General features: G+C 39.4%; 2 protein-coding genes across 4 annotated transcripts in view; both read right to left on the minus strand.

Moving 5' to 3' along the window:
• entpd1 (ectonucleoside triphosphate diphosphohydrolase 1) overlaps positions 1-4314 on the minus strand; it is an 18211-nt gene extending 13897 nt beyond the window's left edge. The window contains exon 1 of the mRNA XM_080049459.1: positions 4187-4314. Coding sequence (XP_079905585.1) covers positions 4187-4202 — 16 coding nt within the window. The 5' untranslated portion in view covers positions 4203-4314. The remainder of the gene's footprint in view (positions 1-4186) is intronic.
• A 7697-nt stretch (positions 4315-12011) lies between these two features.
• Positions 12012-17177, minus strand: part of ptprea (protein tyrosine phosphatase receptor type Ea) — a 50130-nt gene continuing 44964 nt past the window's right edge. For all 3 annotated transcript variants that reach the window (XM_080049336.1, XM_080049335.1, XM_080049337.1), the window contains 7 exons: positions 16922-17015; positions 16561-16637; positions 16281-16415; positions 15575-15700; positions 14549-14700; positions 13935-14070; positions 12012-13816 (listed from right to left, as the gene is read on the minus strand). In XM_080049336.1, the coding sequence (XP_079905462.1) occupies positions 13742-13816; positions 13935-14070; positions 14549-14700; positions 15575-15700; positions 16281-16415; positions 16561-16637; positions 16922-17015 (795 nt within the window). In that variant the 3' untranslated portion in view covers positions 12012-13741. The remainder of the gene's footprint in view (positions 13817-13934; positions 14071-14548; positions 14701-15574; positions 15701-16280; positions 16416-16560; positions 16638-16921; positions 17016-17177) is intronic.

Below are 17177 nucleotides of genomic sequence, written 5' to 3' on the forward strand. Positions count from 1 at the left end.
AACAACAGGCGCAAACCCAAACCCGTGGACTATCCCAAACCTAATCCAATTTTAACACCGAAAACAAGTCGTAACCTTTTAAACAGCTACATAAAGAAGTGAAACAAAATGTCGCCATTTTCCAAAACTGTCTTTAGCACGCACAAATAGGCCTACACATGAGCACACACACACACACACACACACACACACACACACACACACACACACACACACACACACACACACACACACGTGTCAACAAGAATACCACACAAGCACCTCCAACCCTTCTGTAAACACAACTGTATTGTTAAGGTGACGTTCAAACTAAGACTTGAGGAAAGACGTGCTGGAGCGGTGGGAAAAGGAGCACGCCCGGAAATAGATATGCTGAGTCAAAGCAGATGTTGTGTTTTCACCTCTTAAGTTAACCCTTTTATGGGTTGCGCTTAGGTTAATGCAAATATTTAAGGAATTTGAGGATATTTTAGATAGCTGAGTAAATAATTAGAAAAAAACCTTAGCATGTGCTTGAACTTAAGTTGTACTTGTCAGGAAGCATTCACCTACAAAAACACTGTTCAACAGCTCTGACACATAATACACACAGCACAGAGCCATTCATTAATGCCCATTCTTCTTGTGTCAAGATAACCGTTGACTATTTTCATTTCCTAATCCCTATACTTTAATTTAATCCTTACTGGTTTGAATGTGTACCTAAACCTAACCCCGAATGTAATCTGAAATTTAAATCCCGATTTTAAACTAGCCTTAGAGAGACATGAGACCAGACAAAATTACCTCATTTTCAAAGTTCAAACTGACACAGTTAAAAAGTAGAGTGCAGTACAAGTATCCATAAAAGCAGACACAGGCCCGCACATGCATACATGAAGGCCAAGATGCACAGTTCCTAGGTTTGCCTAAGGTGCCTTCCTCACCCGAAGAAGCACACAACTATGAAGTGTATACTGGGTGTATGTTGAAACCCAACCAGGTCTGTGTTTGATATTTTATGACATCTGACATTAAAGCAAGAGTCTCCACCCTTGTTGATCTGAGAGGGCCCATAATTCTCGTTAAAAAGATAAAGAAATACAAAAGAAGAGGAAGAGTACGGTGAAATACAGGAAGTAGGAGGGGGTTTTGAATCAGCAGATACCGAGAGGGTTGTTACCGCACATTCAGCGATGAGTCAAAGGCTGACACAGTTCGGGGATTGACTGTGGTTTTATAATGAAGGGGAGACGAGACGACAACATCCCTGCGAAGCATTTCTTAAATCTGTTGTGCTTGTGGTTAGGCTCACGCAATTCAAACGCTTGTGTTTGGCCACATAACATGAACAGCATAGAATAGGTAATACATGTGCGGTTCAGACACTACAACTTCATTGGTTCAACAAGTGTTTAAAATTTCAGCAAGATGAACAATACCACATTGAAAGAACATTCAAGTCTGGATTCAACTTTTTGTAAATACATGTAAACATCAATATCAACTGTTACAGTTGATAAGCATCCAAAGTTCAAATGAATGTTCCAGATTTAGATTTTTGATACTTAAAGCACAGTCTAAGAAGGAATGATATGAAACGATTAAAGTAAAATAAGCAATAAGGAAGTATGTGATGTCATATTTAAGAAGAATTATATAATTGATATTTTATGAGCTGCTGTTAACAATATAAAACCTGAAACTACAAAGTAATTACAGACTGCAACCACCGGATAACTGAAGTGGGGCAAACAGTTAAGTGAAATGTCAAAAGGCTCAATATGAAAACACTTGAGTGAAGTCCCTGTTGCTCATATGCTCAAACATGACAAGACCTATTCCCGTTCCAATAAACCCAACAATAATTAGAATAGAAAGCCATCTCCAATGATTAATGTGAAGTGCTGACTGTATTATGGATCGCTTTATCCCTTGGATTTTCTTTCATAATTATTTATTTGAGAGTAAATGGACCATGGTATTTGCCTCCCTAGCTTAACACACATGCATATGCACCCATAAAATACACAGTGCCATGTGCCAATCCTTCTCATGGATATACACATCCATCCACGTCACAAACACCATTGTGCCTCTGCACACTGTGTCCTTGAGTTGTCACTTTTTCCAATCAATCAGGGAGACTTGTTTGTCCTAAATGGTTGAAATGGGGATACGTACTTAGAAGCTCTATTAATACTCTATTGTGAAACTGACTAGTCTGCCACTTCCTTTGGAAATGGGACTTCTGGCAGCGTCATATGATGAGAAATTACAAATAAGAGGAAGCGTCTCTCTGCCTGCCACAGGGAAGTATACAGTCCAGTCTGACCTCGCCAACAGGACAAACTGACTCCAACCCCGGGCTGGGCTGGGCTGGTCTACCCTGACCTTCAGCAAAGAAAAAAAAGCCATTGCAATATCATTTGAGGATCTTGCTAAACATCCGTTATGTGAGCGAAATAATCAATGGCAAAATAATTGCCACAGATCTTATCTCAATATTATTCCCCTAATGGTCACTTGATGTTTACTCTAATCTACATGAGAGTCTTGTCTTATTTTTAACACTGTAGATATGGTATCAGTACGTCTTTTCTATACCTTTTTGGGGGATTGTCCAAAAATTCACGATGGCCTTAAAAGTGCTACGAGGAACTTTCAAATATTTCTGGAACAATCTAATTTTTCCTCTGATGATCATAAATGACATGTAACAGCAAACGAGAGCATAAATACAAAGAATGCTATTTGTACAGTGTTTCTTTATGCCTTTGTCATGGGTACGCTCACCCAGGAACTACAGCTGGCAGAGTAAAAACAATACTGCTTTTGTCTAAAGGGGAAATAAAAGTTTCCAGTCACTCAAATTACGCAAGAACTATGTTAGTATGTAGCCATATCGATAGTTTTGTTTTGAGATATCTCTGCCTTCACTACAATACCTGGAGGTTAAGGTCAAACATTTGTCATTCTCACAGCATTGAAAATGAGGTAAATGAGGAAACCTCAGCACATAAAAAACAAATACTTGTATCCCTCTTTAACCTACACAGTGGGCCATGTTATTGTAAAACATTAGATTAGGTATCAGTCACATTTGAGATCGTCCAAACATTCTCGAATTCATCGACGCCTGAAGAGCTTAAAACTAATCAAATACTGTAGTTGCGAAATATAATTTGGCACCGTTGATAGGAGAATTTATTAAAAAAGTAAGTCAATTTGGTTTAATCTCAGAAATGTTTCATTAGAAAAAATAGAGAAATGGATATCCACATTTTATGGATTATTTCTTCTGAAAATAATTTTTTTTTTAAAGTGAGTACCACAAATTGAACTTCCATTCCACTCCATTGTTATGTGATGGAGACAGACGCATACCATATATCTTAAAACCTTGGCATACAGTTCTTGTTGTTATGTGAACTGAACTGTCTCTTTAATCTATGTAGGCTGTCAATCCATGTGCCTTATCTTGACTGTTAAGATAAGCTATCAGTTTAACAGAAGCAAATAAGACTTTTCTATACATTTTTGAGATTGTCCAAACCAACTTGAATTCCTTAAATTCTACTTCAATCGCAACAAATTGCTTTGTGAATTGCTTCTATACATGAAACATAATGATAATGAAAACTTTAACCATCCAATGCATGCAATTTTAACAGATAAGGTTACATAATTACTTTCAGTCACATGCACTTTGCCTGATTTAAAAACTACCATAAACGTCAGATGACCACACGTGTTCCACTGAATCTATCCTCAGCGATGCAATCACACGGACCTTAAACCCTGGACTAAATCCCACTTGCAAAACCAGACATTCTCACACACACACACACACACACACACACACACACACACACACACACACACACACACACACACACACACACACACACACACACACACCCACAGTCACCTGCTTTTGCTGCCTTACACACTCCACACATGCTATAGAAAAGTCACACACCTGCACCACACTGCTACAGAGCTGCTACATACACTAATGCGAGTCACACAGTGGGAAGAAAACACACTCACCTGATACTACTAAACTGATCAGACTTCTGGTACATCCTAATGCTGGAAACGGGGTGAAGAATGAGGATTTCCTTCTGTTGTGTGTGTGTGTGTGTGTGTGTGTGTGTGTGTGTGTGTGTGTGTGTTTGTGTGCCAGTCATAGCAGTACACCTACCTCTTTGTGCAGACATGGGTTCTTTCTCAGCAGCAACACAATGCTCTTTCTATTCTTTGCCCCCCTTTCTCCCTCTATCTGTATCTCTCTCCCCTCTCTCTCACTCACTCACTCTTCCTCTCTCTCTCTGTGGTAATGCACAGCTCTCCGCTCACTCTAACGTTTTCAGCACCTCCTTTCACATACACTCGCTTTATTAGGAGAAGAAGAGCTTCCCTCCTCCTCTCATGCTCAGCCCCCTCCCCTCCTTGCTATGCCTTCTGTTTCCCCCTCTCTCTCTCTTCCTCTCTCTCTCTCTCTACACCTTTGTCATTCTCAGTGCCGCTGTCACTCTTTCACTTGGTCTCCCTGCATTTCCGTCTGTCTCCACTTTCTGCATCTCTCTCTCTCTCTCTCTCTCTCTCTCTCTCTCTCTCTCTCTCTCTACTCCCACTCTCACCCACTGGTGTTTTCTTCATCATTTTTCTTGTTTCCTCTTTGCCATTGTGTGTCTGTGGTAAAAGTGGGTCAAACATGAAAGCAGTGCTGGATCTGGATGGAGCTGAAGCTGGAGGGATATAAGAGAGAAGATTCCCTGCACCCTCGTTTTTGATGTAATCTTGACCGTGGTAGATTTTTTTTTTTATCTTAATGGTTCCACTTGAGTTTTTAACCTCAAATACAGAGTCTATAGAGAAGTTAACAGTAAGGGGCATTTTGTAAGAATCCTAAATGCAGAGCAGCACAAAGCTCTCACTTCCGGATGATGAAGTAACCTTGAGTACAGGGCCATGGCATGGACACTGCTGCTGTGTGTGTGTGTGTGTGTGTGTGTGTGTGTGTGTGTGTGTGTGTGTGTGGTTACACACGTTTACCAAGGCTGTAAAAACAAAGCTCGGGTCTGTTTTTCCAGCCATGGTCACAGGGGGAGTCCGATAGAAATTCACATACCAGGCTACACTTTAACCCCGACAATAAACCACCACCCCTCAGCACTGATCCTCGAATGAAAAAACAAATCTGCCGCTGTCAGCAGAAAGCCGTAAATATATGGGTGCTATCAGTAGCCATGCTGATGTATGTAGCTCAATCTGTTCTAGTGGTATTGCAGGAATGCTTTGATATTTTTTTTTGTATTGGTGGGGCCACACAGATGTGTTATTTTGCTTCAAGCTCTCTTGAGTTTTTTTGCGCCGTGATAGGAGAACTCACATTATTGTGACAACAATGATCCTCACTGAATTATGTTATAAATGAAATGTTGAATATTTCCTTCAAGATGGCTGCAGCGTATTGTGCTGTTGTTCAGCTTCAGTCTGTAAACGCTCCAACAGTCTGTCACTATATATGAAAATCCTCATTAGTCATGGTAAAATATCCATCTATCCAATAGTGTGCACAGTAAGAGGGCAAGGGGGTTACTGCTTCGGATTGCCAGGTCTATGTACCCCTCTGTTTAGTCCAAGTTTATCTCTAGTTTGTCAAGAGTCCCCCAAGTCTGATTATGTTGTGGTTTGTCCAATTGTCCCTTTGATAAGCCCACAACTCAAGAAATAAAGGTTGTTATTACAAGAAATAATATAAGTGGCCAACGTAATACAAATAGGATGTGTGAAAATCAGTCACATCAGCAAGTGTTATGAAGCAAAAAAGGTACAACAAAAACAAAACGCTGCAACAGGGTTTCTCAGTGCTGAACCTTGATCAAGTCTTGCAATTTTTTTGGCCTTTTTAAAGGATAGAGTATGTGGCTCTTGATAGTCTGGAAAAAAACCCTGGCAAGGTGACAAGGAGACGGTTAATGCTTAGTGATCTGGATTGGACTCATCGATTTTCTACTTCTGTGGTAGCTGAGACGAGATGTTTGTTTTGTTGGAGTAACACTATATGTGCCATTCAGAGTTTATGGTTGTATGCAACGTGGTCAACTCATCATAAGCTTTTAGCATGAATTACCCTTTAAGAACACAGTGCACCTTCATGCGCTTTCTAAGAATTTGGTATTTCCATTCTGCTGCACCTTAGGCAGTGCGTATCAAATTGTAGATTGTGGATGTACGTGTGATAGCAGAAAGCTGAGGATAAGATATTCCTTTGTTAGCTCTACCGTGGGAACATCTTCAGTGTGGAGTATTTATAGACAAGTTTAATGCTTACCAGGATCATCTGGGGTGCACCAGACCAGGGGCCGGTTTCCCGAAGCCTTCTTAGAGCCTTCTTAACGCTATGTCATTCGTAACCTCTACGTAGAGTTCCTATTTAACTTTGGTAAGTCATAACGTAGTAGTCTTCGTAGCTCGCTAAGAGAGGACGTTATCGGGAAACCGACCCCAGAGCATCCCTTAAAGGAATGTGGTTAAATGCCCTTAGATAAGAGAGATAAGAGTGATAACACACTCCTGACAGTATTGTAAAATATGAGGCTACATCCAGCAGCTGGTTATCTTAACTCAGTGTGCCTGCTTGCTGTCATGCTATGGCAATAAATAAATGCTGGTGTTTTCTGGGATATTTACGCAGAGAGACTCACATTTTTTGTTCTACAAGTTGTTTCCAGTAGCACTAGGAACATTTCAGTTATTTTGGGACAAATTGTGTTTGATTAGGGGACTTGCTGAAGCTTTTGCAAAGTGCATTATTTCACAATTCTCTGTTTCCTCATTTTACATTTTGCTTACTGATGCAACATCCAACAGAGAACAGGGAACAAACAAAAAAACTGACAGACGAGAAAGGGACTAAAAGGGTCACCAGACAAGGCTCATGACATTTATTGGACCAGGTATTCCATCAGCAATTGCTGAAAAGGTGACGATCAATCAAAGTATTAAGTTCTATAGCCTCTAAGCAGGCTTTTAGTTAGACAGCAGTTGGTCAATGAAATGCAACCATAACAGCAATATGTCATATTTGATGTCTGTATTCATCTATACGCTGACCCCTTAAAAGGGAACCCTGAACATAAGTCAGTTCATATTGTCACTCTAATAACAGAGGTCAATAAGCTGTATAGTCAGTAAATGCCGGTACAATAAAACCATAGATCATTCCCTGAGGTTTTATTGAACTGAATGGAAATAGCAACGAAAGAAATACCATCAGCCAACTTGGATTGCTTTGGTAAAATGGTATACATAAAAAAAAAAAATGTATTTAATTAAAAACAAATTACAAAATAAATGGTGGACCCCTTATTATTGTATATTAGAGACTGTTTTTTTTGCACTACCCATTTTACCACTTTGAAATGGGAAGACAATTATTTACAAATCCCACGGAGGGCCATTTTCTGTGGTGGTGTAAAAGGTTCAGCGTGGTTGAGGAAATATTGATTCCACTTTTACCGTACATGCCGCTCCTGATGTCGGTCAGGAGGAGACATCGGATGAGACAGTTGGACAGGAGTTATTCATGAAACAATGTCAACTGTGAGGGTGCTTTTGTTATCTCCCTTTATGTCACATGCAAAAACACAAGCTGATCCTTCGCTTCGTCTCATCCTTCTGGCAGAGTCATCTGACTCCTTGCGGTGTCAGACCTCCGCCTCACAGTCTGTACATCAATGTTGTACAGCCTTTTAACCAAGATGCACAAGGGACTATCTAGGGCTACCCGTAAGCACTCATCATATGTTACCACTGGAAAGAGGTCTTGAGGGGGAAATTCACTTAGTATGATACAACGTGTTTGAGTTTTTCTGAGAATTAAAAGGAGCCTTTACATCCTCCCCTACAAAGTGTTAGGCTCTATTTCCAATGTGGTCCTCAATATATATGAACAGCATGAAGAAAACATGGATACAATTCACATGGCAGTATCAGACAAAGACAATTGCTGCAATTATGGGAACAACAAATGGTCGCATCCTAAAGATTCTGAACAAAATAACAAACAAATAACTCACTGTGTGAACTCTAACCAGACTGAAATCCTCTCCACTATATGTTGTAATGAATCTGCGTCTCTACAGGAGAAATAATTTCCTGATGTAAGTCTGGAGCCCTGCTGTGCTGTTAATACATTTTTAATGTGTTTGGTCTTCTTACTCTTCAAAATTATGATCTGATGTCTTATTGTTTGCTTCCATGAGGTTTCAATAAAGCAAGGAAATTACGAAGGAAATACAATTTTGCAGTAAACTCTCTTAATCAGTAAATACAGGGATATAACCAACTTCCGTTTTTCCCGGTACAATGCCGTCCTCTAGCAACTATACTCGTCTGTCATAATTGGATGTTTTCCAGTCAGGTTTTCATGCAAACCATAGCAGATGCTTATGTGGTTTCTGTTTCGGTTTACTTGATTTGACACAGTTGATGCTCTTTTAACTGTGGCCAACATGGGTCCTCTGCCAACATGAAAGACTGAGACTTTTTGCATTTCCTTTGTAACCTTAAATCAGGGTCAGTTTTGGGGCCCCCTACAATAAGATTTCCTTTAGTTATATAAAGTACAACATCCACTACAATAGTTATATTGATAACTCAAACCTTTTTTATTACATTACCATCAATCTAAGCCTGAGTAACAAGAAAGTTGGCCACCAGCATAAGTCATTATCCTCTAAAACCTTGGAAAACATTAGTTTTCAAAATTTTACTTAACTATAAAAATATATATACGTATTTACTGTATATAAAGTATATTTTGATTTTAAATTCAATGGGCTTTATGCTTGGAGCCACAAACAGGGTATGGAAGTTGAAGAAATGTATGCATTAATTCCTTTGCAATGAAACATTGACTAGTTGGTTTTTGTCTACTCCTTTTTAAATAAGTTAACAATAACACAAATGTATTGTCACCAGGCTTATCCTTGAAGCAGCATAGAATTCATCTGCATCACAGAATATACCAAAGATGACAAGCATGCGAGCTATGATTTGAACTTGTAAGTTAATTGTTCTTTTTCCATCCAAGTTTTATTTTTATACATTTGAGTGCAAACCAAACAGTTGTTTCATCAGAGCTTCAATTGTATTTCCTGAATAAGAAGCATGAAAAGCGTATTAGCCTGATGGAACAAGAGGGGGGAATAGGATAACAGATGTAATGCATTTGGCAGGCATTGTGTCACATTAACATCCCAGTAAGAGCTGTCTGATTGGATTATGGTGAGATTTCAAGCCTCTGTTGAGAATATTTTTAGCGAAGCAAGATGTTGCGCTGTGAAAGAGAGAGGAAGAGAGGGTGAGAGAACAAATTTAACAACAAGTCATTATCAAGCCAGTGACGTGCAGTAGACAACAGACAGACAGACTGACAGAAAGACACACTGCATGTTCGCCTCATTCTTAAGTTAATGGTACTGTCAGTGCATGCTCTATGCTCTGCTTGTCTCTTTTCATCAGGCACAACCACACGACGGCAAGAAAAACAAGTGTGCTAGCATGGTTTGGTTGAGACCTCATAAGCCACACTTGTGTTACATGCAACATTTAAAAAATGTACCCTCTTGCATTTTCTTTTTGTCTTTTCATTTTCAAAGGTACTGGGGATTAAGGTGGGCTCATACCAGTTTGACCAGGGCTCAATGTTACCTAATTTATATGGAACAATTATATATTCCAGACGTGGAATACAATTTTGTGGATAAAATACATTTGTCAAATAAACAACACTGCGTTATGTTGTGCAACATGTAAGTAAGTAAGCCTATAGTATGTTTCCCTGTTTGCCAAGATTTGATCCCATAGAGCCCTGGGGACATTGATACGCTCCTTTTAAGGTCTCTAGCCTTATGCATTTGTGGTTTTGAATCCTCGATCTGTCGGGGAAACGTGAAAAGAATGCGAGTGATGCTTGGGTGGAAAAAGTGTCGAAACGAGTGGGACGGCTTTGCTCGACAAACACAGTGTAATCAGAAATTAGTTTCCCGAGCCACACATGAAAGCATTTCAGCACAGGGGTCACAGAGCAGGCCACCCTGCCAATAAAAATGGCTCATGTTCCATATTATATCAGAAGGAAAATGGGAAGCTTTGTGAAAGACCAAATATAATTAGTTGGGGGTCAATCAGAATAAGGGAGTAAGTTAGGGTTAATACATAATTCATATGACCTCTTCACTCATGCTGACCTTTTTTGTTACAGTAGCCCCTCCTGCTGAGGAGTGTTGCCATGACGCCGGGCTCCGGAGGAAATGGAAATTATAAACAAAGAGAGTTTTTGTCCCACAGGGTTTTCTGTAAGATGGGAAACGTGATTGTTTGGCAGAAATGGCTCCCATTTAACACACCCTGTTATTGACGTGTGATGATCACATGGAGCCAATACAAGCTTTATTGAGTGTATACTCGGAAGTGGGATATTTATTCTATTTTTCTAGGAAAACATAGCATATGACACTTTCTCGCCTCTTGTAATTATAAAGCCGCTTTTGTTGCTTTTTAAGCCTCGTCAGTTTCTGTAGAGCTTTCTGTCTCACTTAATGGAAAGCAGTTTCTCCTTTAGAACATTTACACGGAAGTGAAACTTTAGTTTTTTCAACAAGTCTTTGTTTTGTTCCAGAAAAAAACAACTATAACATATTTTATTTTTTACATAATTATAATTCCTTCCCCCATTTAAGACGGAGTGTGGAGATGAAGTGAGGCCCTGTGGCAGTCTATGTAGTCCAGTTCTAAGTACTTAAATAACTATAGTTTTTACCTAAAACTTAGCAACTTTTATATCTATTAATCTGAATCTCACTTTTATCAGACTGAGATCCAGGAGTTGTTGCAATTTTTTTCTTTAGCGTTTTTCTCTGGATTACATCATCAGGATGGAGTAAAATGGCCAAATTATGACTAGTTCACCTGTATACTATTACATGAATTATAAAGACTGAAGTGCACTCCCCCCTGTTGGCTTGAATGAGTATTTCCACTGGTCAACAATTCTGCCTTTTCATCACAAATTATCTCACATAACCAGTGCAACTTTGCCCAATTGCTGGTTGTATTGTGATTTAATGTGGCGAGTAATGGTGATGCTAAAGTTATCTTCAGTGGTGACTTATTTGTAGCTGCTGTCATTGAGAATCATGAAAAAATATGCAAACAAGATGTATAAGGAAAAAAACCCTGAACCTCTTTGTTTTTATGCATGTTTTGAATTAGTTTGAGGTTTTTCAGTTTTTTCCTATCCCCATCAATTGGGTGTGTGTTCATTGTTTTTTTTTAGTTAACCAAACCGCCTTTAGCAGTGTTGTGCATCTATCCTATTGTGTTTTCACTGTCCCTGCTGGTATTTATTAGCCTACCACATGCTCATTCTCTAGTATTCTTCTGTGGGTTAATTACTCACCAAGGGCTCCTCCATGTGAGTACACATGACTTGAGAGATTTTAAAAAGAAGGCAAAGCTGCGTACTATACGGAAACAGACAATTTAATTAAAAATTTGTCGTCAGAAAATTACTTGACAACTATTTCAATGATTGTTTTAATATTTCTTTTTACAAACAAAAATGTCTGTTCCAGTTTTGGACTGTTGGTCAGACTTAACATGATTGATATTTAATTAGCTTTTTATTGGAGAGGAGAAAACTATTGCCAGTTTAATTAAACGAAAAGTGATGCAGTGCATATTATGTCCCTTCCTCTAGTCTAGACACTGTTCAGGCCTGAGTAGCGGGTGTGCACTTCACATACATCATATCTTAATTGCAGTGTCCTAAGGATGTCTCCAGCATAGTTGTAATGAACTATTCCCCCCCCCCCCCCTCAATTCTAGCAAAAGACATCTGAAGAAAACTTTCACTGACCCCCAAAGCATTTTTTCCGATAAATTTAATATTGCAACTCGCATTTCAAAGACATTGAGAATAAAAAAAAAGAAAAGGGGGTCAGACCACCGAGAGAGAGAGAGAGAGAGAGAGAGAGAGAGAGAGAGAGAGCAGGGGCAGAGATGTAATCTAAACAGGCCCTCCTCAAAATGATCTTCAAAAGCAACGGCATGGACAGAAGAGAAGCCACGGGGGGAAAAAACGACTTTGTGGCTTGTTTTGTGAAGTCTCTTCTTGTGCTGCACCTCACATCTCCCACAGAAAGACAACAGGCACACAACACATACTGTATAAACCACTTGACAGCTCCTCGCGGCTCTGCGACTTTCACAATGTTAGCACTTTGTCATGTAGTATTTACATGATACAGCATCAACACAATTACACATCTGACTGGGCATTAAAGCGGAGCTGGGTCAAATAGTTCCAAATGTTTGGTTTAATGTTGGAGAGTACCACATGGACGGAGGTCACACCGCCTCAGAAGAAATGCACGGAAAAGCTGGTTCACATTCAGATACTTACTTAAGAATGAAACTACCACTAGATCAATTAGACATTTTCGTTCCTCATTTTATAACCTATTCAGAAAAAAAAGACATACCCATGTATTTTCAAACTTTTAGTGTAACTGAACATTGATAGAATGGGGTGGTTTTTATTGTTGTTGCTATGGCAATAAGCAGGCACTGAAGCACCACATTTTTATACTGTGGTTTTGTGTATGTTACACTGGGAATACACTCAGTGTTACCTGTGCATCTGAATGAGGTTACCATGAAACCAAACTGACTCTACTGCATTCAGCGACCACACTTGCCTTCTGTCACGATTACCTTCCGGTGCTTGGCCTTAAACAAAGGGTTGTTCTACTTTTCCATGTCTTATAAAGGTACATATGGCACTGGTTTGTGAAATATCTTCTAATCTACAATACAAATAAAGCAATAACCATACTCTTGAATATTGCAGGTTCTTGTCAAAAGGCTTAGTTATATGTGCTTATTAATGTGCAGTCATTTTTTAGCAAAATATTTTTTTTGCTGTCTACAGACAAAAGGCAGACTGTAGTAATGTTACATCCATGTTAAATGCATTTGCATACCACTTTTTTGAGGTACAAAGCCAGTGTGATACGTCTAACTGTGAAACTTCAGCTTGAATCCATATTGGACATCAACCCTTGCGTCGCCACCTTGGCCTCTGTTGCATAACTTTTCCTTCTCTGCATTATGGCTGAGGTGATTCATTCTTTTTTTCTGACAGTATTTCCATTGGAAAGAGTATCACATTCGTGATGGGCATGTAGCTTGAAGACAAGGAAATATACTTTAAATATCGCCTCTAATCTCAGATAGAAGTCATCAATAAATGAAATAATGTATTGCATGTTTACATAAAAATAAAATCCAAACTCAAGAGTGGAATGTCATCGTCAATACATAAATACATTTACAGTAACTACAATTTCTTAAAAATATTACGTGGTCAATCCAAAATAACACTTAGATACACATTTAAAGTACAGTATTATACAACAAAACTGAGACAAGAGCATTTGAGACAAAACTTCATGACAAAAAATAATTCTCATTCATGATGTGAAATATACATTATTAATCTAACTTTTTTCATTTACAATTATGCCACTGACATACAGTATATTACAGCGAGGATGGAGTTTTCCGTTAATGGTAGGACAAGTGCATAGCAAAATAGATCATCTGACCGAGTTAAAGAAACACATACAACTGACAAACCAGCTTTAGAAAACAACATTAAAAACTGTGTTTAAGGCAAATCTCGTCATTTGAAATTGGCATAGTCTGAGAAAATGTCGACAAAGTCTTGTACCACCCTGTAGCAGAAGTCGTATTGTTCCTGTGGAGTAGAGGCAAACAGAACAGATGGGTTAGGCTTAAAGCCAGAAAGGGAGATGATGAATGTGAGATAAGTCACATTTCTAAATTGTTAAGGATCCACTTCCGTTGATACTTACCACAGTTTGGACCATATGTGGCCTCTGCATACGTAAACTCTTCACAGTTTGGAACACGTCCAGTAGGCCCTCTGCCTTGACTCGCTCTAGGATATTGCTCAGTGCAATGAACGTACCTGTTCGCCCTGCACCAGCACTGCAGCACAAACACAAACACTGGAATTATTTCAATGGCTTGAAAATACACGCATTATGCAAAACGCCACAGTAGACTGCAGTAGGGGTCTAACGATATGATATAGATCGATATATCCATTCATTGGTGAAATATCGAACCGTATCGATGCAAACTTTGTCTTTAATATACAATTGTATTTTGACAATCTTTCTGTACGTCTGTGTGTGTGACACTATTTCCACTAACATAATGGATTGTTTTTCATTTAAATATCTGGAAGGACTTTTACTAAAATAGTAAAATCATATTTTAGTGTTTTTTTTTGTGAGTTGATGTAAATGTTACAGGTTGTGTTAAATGATATCGTCTCATATCGATCAATCGTATCATCGTCCAATGAATGGATCTAATATTGTATCGTGATGAAACCAGCGAGTCACACCCCTACCATGCAGACTCCAATGTGTGCCCTAAAAGATGGATTCATAAGCTATACCTGCAGTGTACGACGATGGGATGGTTCCCAGACTGCTGCTGCTGCCTCTGCACCGACGCGATGATGTCGATCATGCCCTTCCCCTCGGCCGGGATGCCGATCTCCGGCCAGCCGTGGAAGTGGAAGTGCCTGATCACCCTCGTCTGCTTCTCCTTTGGGAGGAAATGCACAGGGCAGACGGCAGATAGTTATACATTCATTCGTTCAAATGTGATTTATTAGCAGTGTATAAAAGCATAATGGCCGGCTAGGTGCAATGTCGGTGTAGGTTAAGTGTGCAGCGGATGAGTGGTGGACTGATGGGTGCTGCTCCAGGGATGCAGGGATATACTACCGAGCCCCTGGGGAGGTGATGTGGGTCGAATGTAATGAAATATATGAGATGGGAGGGCTCTCCAACTTGATAATGCTAAACACATCCTGTCCACCGCATTTCCTATTCCAGCCTGAATAGTTTTATGTACTCTCTTGGTTTTATGCTCTGTACAAGACCACTGTAAGAATCTATGTAGCTTTACGTAGTAAAATGCAAAAATGCAGATTATTTTGCATCTGACTGTGTTGAAATAAATTTCATTTTCAAATTTCTACACATGCATGTAACGTTCTTTTTCAGCAGTTCCACCAAAGACACATTTTCCCTTGAGATCTCTCGGATGCTTTACTTTATGAAGATGTTTTTACACTTAAAGATGTGAAATGCTCCAATTACAAAGATTTTATTAGCAAATATTAAAGAACAATAAAACAATATCTATCTCTTAACCCCTTAGAGGAAGAAACACTGGACTAAACTACGCAACTGTTTATAAAGTTGACACTATTATAATTCACTCTCACTTCTGTGTAGTTGTAGTTCCACAATGCAAAATCATGATTTCATATCCCTTGAGAAAAGAAATAAAACACTCCATGGACTGCCATCAAGAGAGCTGTTAAATGCCCCTTTTATCTTCACAGGCAAAGGTAACGTGGCGTTGCTGCCTCTATGACAGCCGTGTGATAGTGCACGGTTCATTTGCTTACCGGGACAAAGGTGAGTACCAAGTCTCGTAGACTGAAGGTGTCGCACAAAGTGTCTCCCTTCAACTCCACTGTGTAATCTCCGTAGGTGGCTGAGTCCTCTGTGGGCCAGTATTGGAGACATTTGTCCTTTAAAAAAACAAAACAACAACAACCAAGAGATAAGTGTTTATTTACTGCTGTCAACGAGTTAAAGAGCTACTGCAGCTTCATAGATTAAATGTAAATACTTTAAAGTAGGTTTGGCTCAAATATGTAACATTACAGTCAGTTATTTCTGAAAATGCTTGTTTACATTTTTATCGTGGTCAAAATCAGTGAATATCTCCTCACTGCCTGTCTGTGCGCTTAAAAAAAGTCCAGTGTTAATACACAGCCTAGGCCATGTAAACGGTGGATCCCTTTGTTTGCATGCCCTTTGTTTACATACCAGTTTATAGAAGAGGATAGGCTGTGTATTAACACTTGATTTTCAGATAGCGGATTGTGAGGAGATATTCACTGATTTTGACAAAGTGATATTGAGTACAAGCATGTTCTTCATTCTCCAGAATCGCTGACTCCACTTTCAGCTATAGCACAAGAGTGGAGTTTTGTGGCAGAAGCAGAAAATCAGAGCAGAGGTGGTTTATGTTGCACGGCTGTAGAAGGAAGTTGAAGCAATTGATCATACAGCTTTGCTTGCGGTCATTGGGCTTTCTCGGCTTACCTGCTCCCTCTCCTGGAGCTCGGTGAGCATTACAATGGAGTGACATTTCCATTCCCACACCATTCTCCAGAAATCATCCAGTGTGTGTGACAGAGGGCCCTGGGTGGCAATGAAGTAGTCCTTCTGTCTGTAGCCCTGAGTCACAGCAGAAACACACACACATTTCCTCAGCTTTATGGGTTCAGTAATGCATATTTTTTATAGCGAGACACTATGAGATATTGCAGATATAAATGCAAGAAGAACATCACTACACAAGGTAATAAAAAAATCTGCTCACATCTATAAAAGACGCATTGACGTAATCTGTGAACTCTTGACCTCGTCTCATGGAGAGAATGACTCGGTTGAAGTCATCTGAAATGGGAATACAAACATTTAGAAGAGAGCAGGGTATAAACATGTTCACAGAGTATCAGGTATACAAAGAGCAAAGAGGCCAGAGTGGGCTCTGAGAAACATAACAGTCGCTGAATGCTACGCAGCACAGGATAGGGGGGAAAAAAGTCATGTTCGGACTCTAAACATAGCAACAGACAATATAATCTGGAGGTCACAATCTGCTATGAGTTTATATATGGAACAGGCATCCAGTGTATACGTTTGTTCTATGGTTAGTTTTTTTCTTTTTCTTTTCTTACATGGAATAATCTGCAGGACTCTGTTCTTCTTCATGTTGGCAGGTAGGTTCCCCATTCTCATGTTCTCCTTCATTATTCGCATGTTGGTCAGTTTCTGGGAAGACATCAAGTCAAACTGTTACACAACACTTGTTCACCCTCGTTTTGCACACAAATAGGGAACTGAAATGTGTTTGGCTGTTGCCTTTAAATCACAGTAATATGTACTTGTAGATGAAAGTTACTGGATTACTGTACAGAATAATAATCTAAGTTT

Source organism: Ammodytes marinus (assembly GCF_949987685.1).
Source record: "Ammodytes marinus genome assembly, chromosome: 20".
NCBI classification, from domain to species: domain Eukaryota; kingdom Metazoa; phylum Chordata; class Actinopteri; order Uranoscopiformes; family Ammodytidae; genus Ammodytes; species Ammodytes marinus.